General features: G+C 37.6%; 2 protein-coding genes across 2 annotated transcripts in view; one reads left to right on the top strand and one right to left on the bottom strand.

Annotated features, from left to right (window-relative positions):
- chico (insulin receptor substrate 1 chico) overlaps window positions 1-2,910 on the top strand; it is a 16,498-nt gene extending 13,588 nt beyond the window's left edge. Inside the window, exons 6-11 of the mRNA XM_013324219.1 lie at window positions 986-1,084; window positions 1,312-1,414; window positions 1,522-1,716; window positions 1,792-1,999; window positions 2,127-2,565; window positions 2,753-2,910. Coding sequence (XP_013179673.1) covers window positions 986-1,084; window positions 1,312-1,414; window positions 1,522-1,716; window positions 1,792-1,999; window positions 2,127-2,565; window positions 2,753-2,910 — 1,202 coding nt within the window. The remainder of the gene's footprint in view (window positions 1-985; window positions 1,085-1,311; window positions 1,415-1,521; window positions 1,717-1,791; window positions 2,000-2,126; window positions 2,566-2,752) is intronic.
- Window positions 2,911-8,143: 5,233 nt separating this feature from the next.
- Window positions 8,144-12,422, bottom strand: ball (nucleosomal histone kinase 1). Its single transcript, XM_013324698.1, has 6 exons — window positions 12,011-12,422; window positions 11,508-11,577; window positions 11,210-11,406; window positions 10,911-11,127; window positions 10,491-10,664; window positions 8,144-10,343 (listed from the first exon to the last, which is right to left on the bottom strand). The coding sequence occupies exons 1-6, from the start codon at window positions 12,233-12,235 to the stop codon at window positions 9,565-9,567; spliced, it is 1,662 nt and encodes a 553-aa protein (XP_013180152.1). The 5' UTR covers window positions 12,236-12,422; the 3' UTR covers window positions 8,144-9,564.
- Window positions 12,423-12,558: the final 136 nt, after the last annotated feature.

Genomic DNA, 12,558 nt, shown 5'->3' with positions numbered 1-12,558 from the left:
GGCAGATTGATTTCAATTAACCGTAGTTGTGCTCTCTACGAATTAATATGTAGTCGTCGCCTCTTGGGCATTGCTTATAATTAGCTTTATATAATTTGATGTATTTATTAAAATATTTTTTGAATAGAATTTTCTCTTATTTGCTTATACTTTTCAGTAGTAGACGCTGCTTGTGTAGTTTGAAAATCTGTAAATTATTCATTAAAACTGATACTTTGCCAACAGCTTAAGTGCCGGAAATTACAAAAACCTAATTGTACTATAGTTTAAACTCTTCACGACTTATCTGTAAAAGTGATGCTTTGTATTGTTTTTTTTTTGTAATAGAGAACGTGTCTGCCAACTCTTATCTTGATGTTATTTAGGTTTAGTTGCAAGAATTCTTCAAAGAATTCAACTTTAATATTGCCGCTTTGTATGTAGTTCGCATTTTTTGCATGTTGCTTGTTTCTTATTTAATGATGAACGCTTCGTACTATGTAAATACTTAACTGAATGTAATATGTGCTTTTAATTCAACCGATGAGTTTACACTGACGATGCGCCCGAACAAAAATATTGTTTTCTCATTTTTTCCAAAGGGAATGAAAGGGACAACAAGATGTTCGAGTGTCTCGATAGTGGAAACCGTCGACGCTTGTGTTTTAATATTTTATTTTAATTTCGAGGAATTTTTTTATTTACTTTGGTAACATTTCAGCTTTGGTGATTCCACGCTGCTTAAGACGCGGATCAGTATCATCAAATCAACTTTGATGCTTTCTAAGCTTTTACTTTTGTACACTAAATAATATAATAATTACATTTACTGCCACTCGATTTTAAATGCCCCTTGAATTTATGCTGTTTTTTCATTATCATTTTTTTGGTTATTTCTATTTTTGTTTTTCATATTTTAAATTACTTATTTAAATGAGATATTTTAAAAGAAAAATTATGAAGTGACATTGTGTAAATAGAAAATAACAGATAATTTTGTCGTCAGATGCGAGCACGCTGCGGAACCGCTGCGACAGCATGCCCTCGCGCGCTTGCTCCTCCTTCGAGAGCGAGCGCGCGCCGCCGCGACACGACCTGCTTGATGGTCAGACATATTGCATTGTTTATTTTGTTAATTATGTTCTATATCACTAATATCATTGCCTTGGATAAAGCAATAACAATGACAATAATGTTAACAAGATTCGAAAGGCCCCTATTAGGGTTTTAAGTTCTTTGTAATATAGTTTTAATTAATAAATTCTGAGTATGTAGTTTCTACAATTATATACAAAAACATAGTAAGTATATTCATTGTGGTATGCGTATCAGGGCTGGACTCGTCGCGCGACGACATCGACTGCGTGGAGTGGTACCGCACGCCGCGCATTCCTGAGGAGCCTGACTGCATCGACGTATCCAAGGACTTTATCAAGTACGTCGCCTTTCATTACAACGACAATAGACAAACAATAGTAAACAATATTTGCTTTAATTTTGTACTCAGTCAATGATCGAAATAAAATAATAATTTGTTCGTAGCCTAACGCGGCGCGGCGCGTCGGTCCAGCACTCGCGCACGTCGTCGCTGGGCGCGTCCTCGGGCTCCGCGGACGAGGGCTACCTCGCCATGGGGCCGCCGCCGGAGCCCTGCGGCGCCGCCCCGCCGCCCCCGCCCGCCTCGCTCTCCAGCGGCTCCGTCTGCTCCGGCACGCCCTCCACAGACCCTAGGTTTAGGTATGTAACTCAAACAAACAACTGTACCAAGAATCATGCTCGTTAGTCTGATATCCTTATGTGGTACATCCGCAGCGAGTACCAGCTGGAGCCGGCCATGTCGCACATCGCGGAGGAGAGGTCGGCGCGCGCCTACAGCGTGGGCTCGCGGCCGGGCGGCACGCGCGTCGAGCCCGCCCGCCTGCGCGCCTACAGCGCCGGAGCGCGCCGCCGCCCCGCGCCCCGCCCCAGCCAGGGAGACTTCCTCGAGCTCGACTTCTCCAACAACTCGCCCCCGCCCAAGGTCAGTCGAATAACTTTTTTATAATATTCATTTTCTTAGCCTATTGTAACATTCGAGTATTTCTGTATCATAGCCATTACAAAATTGTAAATTTGGAGAAAATGTTATTTTATTTAATTTTCACCAGGTGATAGTTCCTCGGACTCCGCCGACTATTGGCTTCTTCGAATCGAAGAAGAATACGGACGAGTACGTGGACATGTTGCCGCGCAACTCCGGCTACGTGGAGATGAAGCCCGGCGAGCCGCCCGCGCCCGCCGCCGCCACGCCCGCCACGCCCGACGGCTACGTCGAGATGACGTGCGGCCGCCCCGCCCACAGCGCGCACGCCCCGCCCGCCGAGCCGCCCGACACGCCCCCCCAGCCCGCGCCGCCCCACGCCGCGCCCCACGCTCAGGGGCAGCAGACCTCGCAGAACTCCCACCACTTGTCCACGGTTCGGGAGATATCGGAGGACGGGCGGCGCAGCCCCGACTCCTCCCAGTACGTCACCCTGGCGCAGTCCCCCTCGCCGGAACTCAAGGATGACACTAAATCGAAAGCGATGGACACGACTGATAATAAAAGTAGGTTCTAGTTTACATGTTTATGTTCCGTCTTAATGCTTCATTCGAAAAATACAATGTTATTACACAACACTGCGTATATAAGGCACGTTCATTTTGTACTGGAAGTTTTGACTTTACATCGGACCGTAAAATGAATTGGAGCAGTGCGAGCGTGCGCCTTATGCTTTACTAAACGTGATTGCAGCCTGTGAGACGAGCCCGGTGGCGGGCAGTCCCGGCGGCGCGCTGCACTACGCCGCGCTCGACCTGGAGCCCAGGCGCGCGCCCGCCGCCGCCGCGCCCCGCCTCTACACGCAGATAGACTTCCTGCGCAGCGAGCAGCTGCACCCGCACGCCACGTAGCCGCGCCCACGCCCACGTCGCCCACACAGCACGCGCCCGCGCCCGCGCCCACGCCGCACGCACGCGACCTCGAGCGACGGTTTGAAGTGAGATTGTACTGCGCCCCGCCTACATGTACACTCTGGTGAACCTGGAGTACGAACTGCGACATTTGTCATGAAACTAAATTACGGGAAAATGTTTATTTAAAAAGTAATATTGTGTTGACACATTCACTACTTTTTTTGTATAATTTATCGAGAGATGTGTAGGTACTTATTGTTGCTATATTTTTGTGATTGTTTGTATGTACAAGTGCACTCGTATTCGCAAACTTTATTATTGATTTGCCACATGCCCAAAGATGGACTCTAAAAACTTCACACGACACAATATTTCGTTTAAGATCAATCAAGTGTAGGGCATTTCTCTTTTCTCTGAATTATTTTATATTGAAAATTCGAGTCAAATGCGCGAATCTAACTATTTAAATTTTTATGACTATCAATTTGATATTGTGGACTAAGAAATTGATTATTCGAACAGTTGCAATATTTGATTAAGTAATTAATATCTTTTGATAAATGTTGCGCTTTTGTCTCGTACTGTCGTAAATGTTGCGCTTCTGAAGCTGTATATGTATCATGTAATCTTGTTATATTTTATTATAAATTCTTCTATAAGATTCTTAGCTAAATCAGTTAATTGATCGGAACGTATATAATTGACGAGCACTCGCAAACTATCGACTATTAGCACTTAGTATTATAACATGTTTTACTCAATTCATTTGTACTGTACGCGGTTATTGGATATTGTAAAAAAAAAATTAAAAATCATTTATCTTACGAAATGCTTGTTGCTAGGTTTAAAAATTCCTAATTATAAATATTTATTTATTTATTACCGCTATCGATAAACTATCGTCGGGTAAAGAATCATGCTGTATATATCTCTAGTACAATCGCGACGACGAATGTTAAACAAATTTTAAAATAAATATACAAAGTGAAAAAAAATGCAAAAAAGAATCGTCGAGATCGGTGATGGCGGTCGTGCGTGTGCCGATATTAAATACTAATTATATATATGTATAAAATAAATATAATTAACATAATGCAAGGGTTGTGAGAGAGGCCTAATGTAGTAGTCAGACTGTTCCCGGGCTGTGCGCTGTGCACTGGCTCCCGCTGGCGCGCACTGGCGTCCACTGGCGCGCACTGGCGTCCACTGGCGCGCACTGGCGTCCACTGGCGCTCCGCAACAGCTGCCCCACATTTGTGCAATTTACACTAAATCAAATACTTATGTCTACATTGTTATCGTTTAACTCCGGCTCAACTTAACTGTTCCCTTCGTTGATGTGTTCGCGATATTTGTTAGCGAAACTACTTTAAAATGGATATTCTGTCTTTATTTTACTTGTTGATTTGTTTCCGATTGTCTATGGTTGTACAGTTGACGAGGAAAGTGTTTGTTGATGTTGTGTTGATTGATGTGTGACGAATGGAACAGTTGACTGCGTTATATACAAAGAGGATTTATATAACACAAATCTTTTTTACTTTGATTGCGCAAATTTTGTATTAAAAGTGTTGAAATGTTTATATAATATCCGGGCTTGGTCTTTACTGCCGATCAAATTGTGGCCTTTAGCTTTTGCTCTATTTTATTTATGTTCAGATGTTCGAGTTTTTTTTTTGTTATTCAATGTTTGGTTGTATTTTTCACACTTTATGAAATTTTATTGTTTTGTTTTTCTATTAATGGATGACTCGTAATGTTACTTTATTCAATTTTCATTTTTTTGTTTTTATAAAGTAAATGTGTTTTGTTGACGATTGTATTTTCATATACAGTATGTTTTGTTTGACTTTATTTTGTATACTTCACTGAGACTGGAAGAACAAGCTCGGACTCTGTTATTTACAGGAATTATGTGTTCAAAACGTGTAGAAAAAGATGTTTTCATTTTTCATATTGTTAATGCAAAAAAAAAAAACAAAACGAAATTAGAAAAAAAACAAAGCCATTGTATAGTTATATATAATAATGGAGAATACAATTTTATTTGTTACTCGTAGTTTTTACAGTTCACACGATTTAGCACTTTTGTACTTTGTAATACAATATAGAGTCGCGTGCGACACAAAGCGACCGGTATATATGTGTACCAAGCTGATGCGCCCGCGCGCAACACTAGCCTCGGATCAAAAGCAAAATATATATTTTAATATGACGTTTAGTAAAATTTAATTTTTTTCTGACCGTACTAAACGATACGTCATGCGTTAATAGTATAATTATATGTGAATTCTGCCGACACAAGTTTGAATAAAGTCGTGATTGTTATATAAGAGTTATAAACTACAATTGTAATAATATGCTTGCGGTGGCGAACAAATTCTATAGCGATTTACCCCACGGTACTAGATCCCACTAAAAAACTGAATTATTTTAAGAAAAAATAACCCATCGTCAGACTGAGGCACTTTTATGTCACATAACTCATTACTATACAAGCTTCAGAGTTTGTTTAAAACGATAACGTGTCAATTACGCCATTTTTAATATTAGTATTTGAAGTTGTAATATTTGTTTGCAGCCGCGAGCCTCCACCCGCCGGATTTTTGTTTTACATAAGTGCAATTAGCGCCCGCCCTGGGCGCCCACATCCTACTAGTCCCGCGTGTTCAATACACCAGCGATAGTTGTAGTCGCACCTTGCCGCGATCCCGACCTACACGAGCTGGCTGACTGACTCAACACCAAATTTTACAATAAACGTATTTAATAGAAGTCCCCGCGGTCGTGTGCCACAACTTCGCATAACTCCTCCCCCGATGGAGGAATCTTAAAAGGCTCCTCCCGACGATCGCGCGCCTCGCTCACAGAATTAAACAAAATTGGTTCATTTATAGTGGGTTTCTGAGACCCAAAATCTTTGACAAAACGGAGATACTATGTTTTAAATGGGGATTGTGGTCTCAGAAATTCACGGTTATTTGAATAATCGGTTTGGATAGTGTTTTGCATGCGATATTAACGCTTTTAAGGTTATGTACGAAACATAATACAGGCCGGTTCCGAACTTCTAGTACAATAAGACTGCCGATTATCATTGTAGTCAGTTTGCACAGACATGGAGCAGAGCAATGTAATGTGCTTACCTCATTGGTTCCCATCTCCATGTCTTTAGGTGAATTGCTCTCGAAATATGCTCGCATTATTGTTTTAATTTGAATATATTCGACGTATAATATCAACTTTCACGTAGATTTACTCCAAACCAGTGATATCCAGTGATTTGTTAATAGATTGTAATAATTTATTAGACGAAAATTATTAAAAAAAAATGGCGCGTTAAAGTCCAAACGGTGTACGTATAAGATACTGAACCGATTTGGATTTCTTAGTGGAAAATTATAAATATAGGATTAATTGTATGTATGTATTAATTTGATACATATTTATTCTTGTCAGTATTCTACGTGAAAGTTATATGTCGACTGTGCCGTAGTGTAGTTACTCTCGCTAGCCCGTGCCACCTCGCAGTTTTTTAGATGTACGTTGTATTGTTACGATTAATTTTATTCCACTTAGAATGTAAGAGTTGCGATTTAGTGTTAAGGATAACAGACGCGTACGGAGTTTCTATTGGGATATGTTGTCCCATCGTCTTCAGTTGCCCACTGCCCACTGCTGGGATGTTAGCGTTCATTTTATTAACACTAATATTATTATAATGTGTATACAATAAGGTCACAAAACATAAAATAGATTTTTATTAACTAATCATGTCAAGAATAAAAAAGGTCTGTTTTACTTGAGAAATTATTCAGCGTCTCTAACTTAAACCTTGTATCCTTCTGGCCGAACAAGTGAAAACTTTCACTGCGTTTCTCATATATTTTGCCTTTATCCAAGGGCGATCTGTTTTCAATTGTGATGCTGAATACTAATTACAAATCATGTAAAACGAAATAACACTTTCTAAATCGGTCTCTGAAGCCAATTTTCTCTTCTCTAATCATAATACTATTACAAAAACAGATAAATTTTACTCTGTTAATGCTTCATTAAAATTGTTCGCTCGATTTCTTTTACATCGTTAAGAATGATCGGCGTAGTGCACGCGACGTACACGCGTGCACGTCGCGACTCCGTGCTGTGACGTCATGACAAAATGGAGTTTCAAAATCTATACTAGTCCGATTGCAATTATTGCAAAATTAAATAGTTTTTGCATATAAAAAATAATGTTCCTGTAACGGCGTAAATAGTGATTTTTTTATAATGTTAACATTAAGGTTTACTATATATTGTGTAGAGCAGTTCACGTTATGTTAGGTTTAGTGCGTACGTGGGGAACAGGCGCGCCGCAGAAAGGGGGCGAGGTCGCGGGGGGGGGATCGCTAAGGAATTCTGTTTTGTTTGAAAAAGAGTAATATTTTTTTACAAATGGTGCTACTGTTTTGTGTTTTAGTGAATGAGGTGTGTGGGGAGACAGAGACAGAGCGAGATGAGGGGTGGGGAGGGGGGCGGGGCGCGTAGTGACGTAGCGAGCCATCACTCACAAGTAGATGTATTTAGCTTTTGTAACCGCGGAGCGTCCGGCGACCGGACGCGCCCTTATTGAATTTCTAAATGTAATTTTTTTGGTACGTTACATTTTGTTTACTTTCATATTACGATTATATTGTAAATAAAAATAAAAGCTTTGGATTTGAGCGTTTGTTTCATTCAGACTATAACAAGATGCAAATTATTGTCACTCTATGAACAACTGGAATTAACTCGACATGTATCCGAGGACGGAGGTGAGAAATAATGAAAATATTTCAAATACAATTTATTATACACATACCATAACACAAACATCATATATAACCAAATTACAAACATACAAAATTTTACTCAAACAATACCAAACACCAAATATAACATAGTAAATGGCAATACATATGAATAACGATTATATGACAAATGAGCGGAGCTCTTATTTACTTTTTATTGGTTAAACTTAATTATTGGTAAATATTTTAAATGCACTTTTGACCGCGATACAAACAGGTCACTGATTATGTATCACAACAAGAAACATTAACACAAAAACTTCAAGACGAATCTATGTTTAACAATAACTGCAGCAGCAGGTTTTAGTGAAACGTTTTTATATTTAAAGAGATGACTTATCTTATACATAATGTCAATTTTAAAACAGATTATATAAGCACAACTATAACAATAAGTAAGGCAGGACACCTTGAATTAACTGAAATTTTGTTACAACAGATTCTGAATTTGAGCAGATTCATGGCACAGGAGTTTCTTAACAGTTTTATTATAACTAAAAATGTATCAGGTAACGAAGTGGAGAGTGAATTACATAATAGATTTATTCGATATACGAAAAAAGACCGGTAAAAACTTTAACATACAAAATTGACAGAGTAGTTTGATTTTATTAGCTAGGTGGAAAAATCAAAAGCGTGACACGATTTAACATATGAAAATTCAAATAAATATATTGTCAAAGCAAACTGAAAGGTGAAAAGTAAATTCTATATTTAAGTGGGATTAAAAAAACAACAGTAACAAAATCAAGATGAGTGAATTATGAGAAATCAATAAATGTTTTATTTATATATAGATATATAAAAAAGTCGTAATGAAAACTTACACTAAGTATGGAATAAATACATAAGAATCTGTGTAACCAAGTTTGTGTAATAATGGTGGGGTTATGTTGATTATGGCAAAACGGAGGTGAGAAAGTTAACGCACTCAAATTGAACATTTAAGAGTATACCAAGTCCTATAATTAGCATAATAAATACATTTAACATAGATTTAGTCGTAATTTTCAAACATTGACCCATTTTCGACCTGAAAATTGTCTAAGAAGCTACTTGACCAGTTAACCGGACAAGACGTATAAATGCGTGAGGCGTAAACAATATCGATTACGGTTAGGACATATGAATACGTCCTCAAAAATTCTATTTTGTTTACTTGCTCTTAATTGTTTTGTGATTCCTTTTGTACTTTAAAATTATTAATAAACGATATACATTTCATAATTTATCATTCATTTTATGAATAAATTAAAATATAGAAATATGAAATGACGGTCTCCGGGCGTGACGTATTGACACGTCCTAGCGAAACAATACGCGCCCGGTACATGTTGCATAATTTGAACGAGAACTCCCCGGTTAACAGGTTAATTACTAATTTATCTAAAACCCATGTGAAAAGTTCATTTACAACACCAAAACAAATTACTAATTTTATTTTCTTCAATCATTCACCCGAATAGAAAAGTTTAAGGACATTCCGTACATATTCATTCATACGGATTTAACACATTTATTCCATGTTTATGTAAATCACTTAACAAAATAATTATGATTCATCTTACTTAAAATTTTGCATCCAGACACACGGCTGTACTTCTAATATTCTAATACTTCATGTTGCCAATTATAACTTAAACGAAGCCTTCTAAAAGGCATATCGTTTGTTACCATTATATATTCTAAACTATAAGTCATCCAAACTAAATGCACTTGTTTTAGTAAAGTACAAAATCCTTATCGATACATCTAAATTGAGTGTGTTAACTTATCTCCATTGATTCACAGCAAGTGAATACATAAGGTACATGTAACATTATTTCGGTGGTGATCTACCATTGACGACTGTTGGAGTGTCCTTCCACGATCTGCCTTTCCTTACCGTCAATTTCTTCTTAACTACTCTGGTGACTGAAATCTCTTCATCTGAACACAACCGCTTCTTTGGTTTAGTCTTTTTTTCTTCTAATGTAAAAGAATCATCAAATATATCACCACTGGAGTCCGCAGATTTGTTGTCTTTTGCCGCACTGAATGGTTTCTTAGTGCCAATAACTTCACAGATGGGACTGTCAAAGGAGACCTGTCGCGGGCTTCGCTTAGGTCGCTCAGTTGATGTCTGTGTCGCCATGTTGGCGTGGTTCTTTTTAGCTGGCGGTGTTGCTTTCGGTGTCATTTTAGTTTTCTTCACTTTGATTACTAGTGATGGTTCCAATGATTTCCTTTTAATTGGTTTCCTTAATGTTCTCTTTGCACGCGGCTTATCCACAGGTTCCTCATTTTCACAGTCCTCTGTCTCCGATTCAACAGGTTTTTCAACTTTCTTTGTCCTGCTGACCACTTTCTTGACAACTTTCTTTCTTTTAGTTTCTTTCTTATCTACCTCTTCAATTTCTTCTGCATCATCTTCATCTGTGTCTTCAGTTGTATCATTTTTACCTTTTCGTTTCTTTGTATTTTTGAATTCTAATTTACTTGTTTTAGTTTTTCCTTCGCTTTTGAGATAGCTTTCTAATATTTGTCGACATTTTGCATAATTTACTTGCTCCTTTGGCTTCAGTGAATTTATATATTCAAAGAACTTAATTAATGCATCTGAAAATGTTTTTTTTTGTCTATTAGCATATGTAACTGAACTGAAACATACTGTAAGAAACACAGTACTATCATTTATAAAATGAGGTATCTAGATGACTTAAAGTTTATCAAAATTTATAAAATGATCATTTGGGATAAGCTCACCAGGTACATTGGGGTAGTTTTTGGAGATTTCACTGCGAACATTCTTCATGAACGCCTCCTTCATAGTCTGCACAGTCTTGGGCTGCTTGAGGTGCTTCTCCCAGGGCAGCTCCCCTACTATCCACTGCAGCATATTGTAGCCCAGAATCTCTAGGTCACCACGCATTGTGGACACTGTGCAATGTTTTGATGTTTATAAATAAAAAAAAACATGCATTACAAAATACGTAAAAAGAACAAAAAGTTGTTTGTAGATTGTAAAGTAGGATCTTTTTGCACTGGTGCCATCTACTAGATGTCTCAGAGCCTCACCAGTGACGCTAGGGGGTTTTAGTGAATAAAAACCTGTTCCCTGCCAGGAGCTGGGTATCTTTTATAAGATTTCGCCCAAAACAAAAAACCGAGTATAATCTCACTAACCTCCAATATGAGCATCTCTGCTAGTGTACTCAATGGTACCATTATGAGCACATTTAGGGTCCGGCTTGAATTCCTTATCATTCACCCGTGTAGCAAGACCAAAGTCTACAAGATAAGCCTGGTTCTCCGTGCCTTTCTTTAGACCCAGAAGTATGTTGGCTCCCTTAATGTCAGCATGGACATAGCCTTTACTATGTATGTATTCCAGCACATCCAACTAAAAACATAAAGTTTACTTTGATTTTATAAATATATTACAAACATAACAAATTTTACTGTTTCAATGGTATGTTTCTTACCATTTGTAATCCAATTTGGAAGACAGTTGGCACAGGAAATGACCGCCCCGACTCCTTGAACAAACTCCACAGGTCCTTGCCATACCTCTCCAGAACTAAGTACCTGTATTTCTCTCCTTTGAAATCATGTGACCCATTGCCATAATATGATGGCATACCTAACGTTGACAATTTCTTACTTTGCATGAATTTGGCAACTGAAAAGATTTACATTATAATTAAAGTAGTATTTATTTGTGTAGATTGTCTATAAATATTGATTACAATAAAGAAAAAATAATTTATATCTATAACTTACTATCATCCTTATTGGCATTTCGTATATAAAAATGCTTTTCCACAAATAGTGGACCATTCTCATGTGGTTCCTGGATAGAACAAAGCATTTTATGTATTTCATTCTATCATTGTAAATAGTTCATTTGAATTTGAAACATTTTACAAACAAAATGTTCTAATAATAAGATTGTTTAAGGTGATGGAGTAATAATTACAATGTTCATTTTTAACCACCTAACTTGGTTTAGGATAGTGTTTTAAGTCATGTTATGAACATTATTTTATTTATAATACTGATGTAAAAAATATAGAAAAAAAAAATAAAGCAAACATTAAGACTACATGACTTATTACAGAGCAACAAAATATCCTGAAGTGTTTTTTCCAACAGGAAAACAAAACTTAAATGCTGATTTGCTAATGGCTTAATACATGGATTTAGAATAAAAAGGTTTTTTTTCTGAATATGTTTGGTAATCGTTTACAACTAGGTAATTTTTAAATATTAACAAAAATACTCACGATTTTTACGACATAGGGATAATTTGAGCCTTTCTTAGGCGAACCCTCATGTTCACAAGCTGAGTAAATTTCACCAAACCCGCCAACTCCTATCGAAGGACCGATGCGCCATTTCTTTTTAGCTATGGTATCGTGAATTACTTCACCTAAAGGAATCGGTGCGGGCATTTTATAGCCGTTGGCTTTCTTTCTCGGCGCGCTAGCCTTTTTCGCTCTCCCGGACATTTTGAATTTACGCCGTAAACTATCAAACTAACAATTTAAATAATATAATCGACGAGTAACTTATAGTAATTATTTACAGTGAAATATACAACAACCTATAATAATGTAGCTATACTAAATCTAATTCTAAAAGTATTTGTCGATTTTCGGCTTTGCTTTTGTTGACACAATTGACATTAATTGTCAAACGAAGAATAGACAAAATGTCTGGCGGTTCGTGCAGTGGCCATAGAATAAACAAGCTAATTGGTTGCGGCCATTTTATATACTCTTTGGTTGCGGCATTGTTATAAAGATAACAAATTGAACTTTATTGGGATATT

The sequence above is a fragment of the Papilio xuthus genome, unplaced genomic scaffold, assembly GCF_000836235.2.
Source record: "Papilio xuthus unplaced genomic scaffold, Pxut_1.1 DF824992.1, whole genome shotgun sequence".
NCBI classification, from domain to species: Eukaryota; Metazoa; Arthropoda; class Insecta; order Lepidoptera; family Papilionidae; genus Papilio; species Papilio xuthus.
Note: the sequence above shows the minus strand (reverse complement) of the source record. Positions and strands in the feature narration are given on the sequence as shown.

What these genes read in the sequence shown, in the direction of transcription:
- ball (XM_013324698.1), bottom strand. Translation starts at nt 12,235, where the DNA reads ATGTCCGGGAGAGCGAAAAAGGCTAGCGCGCCGAGAAAGAAAGCCAAC. An exon ending in ATCCCTATGTCGTAAAAATC is followed by an intron (nt 11,578 to 12,010) that starts GTGAGTATTTTT and finishes TGTTCTATCCAG; the next exon opens with GAACCACATGAGAATGGTCC. An exon ending in TCCAAATTGGATTACAAATG is followed by an intron (nt 11,128 to 11,209) that starts GTAAGAAACATA and finishes TTATGTTTTTAG; the next exon opens with TTGGATGTGCTGGAATACAT.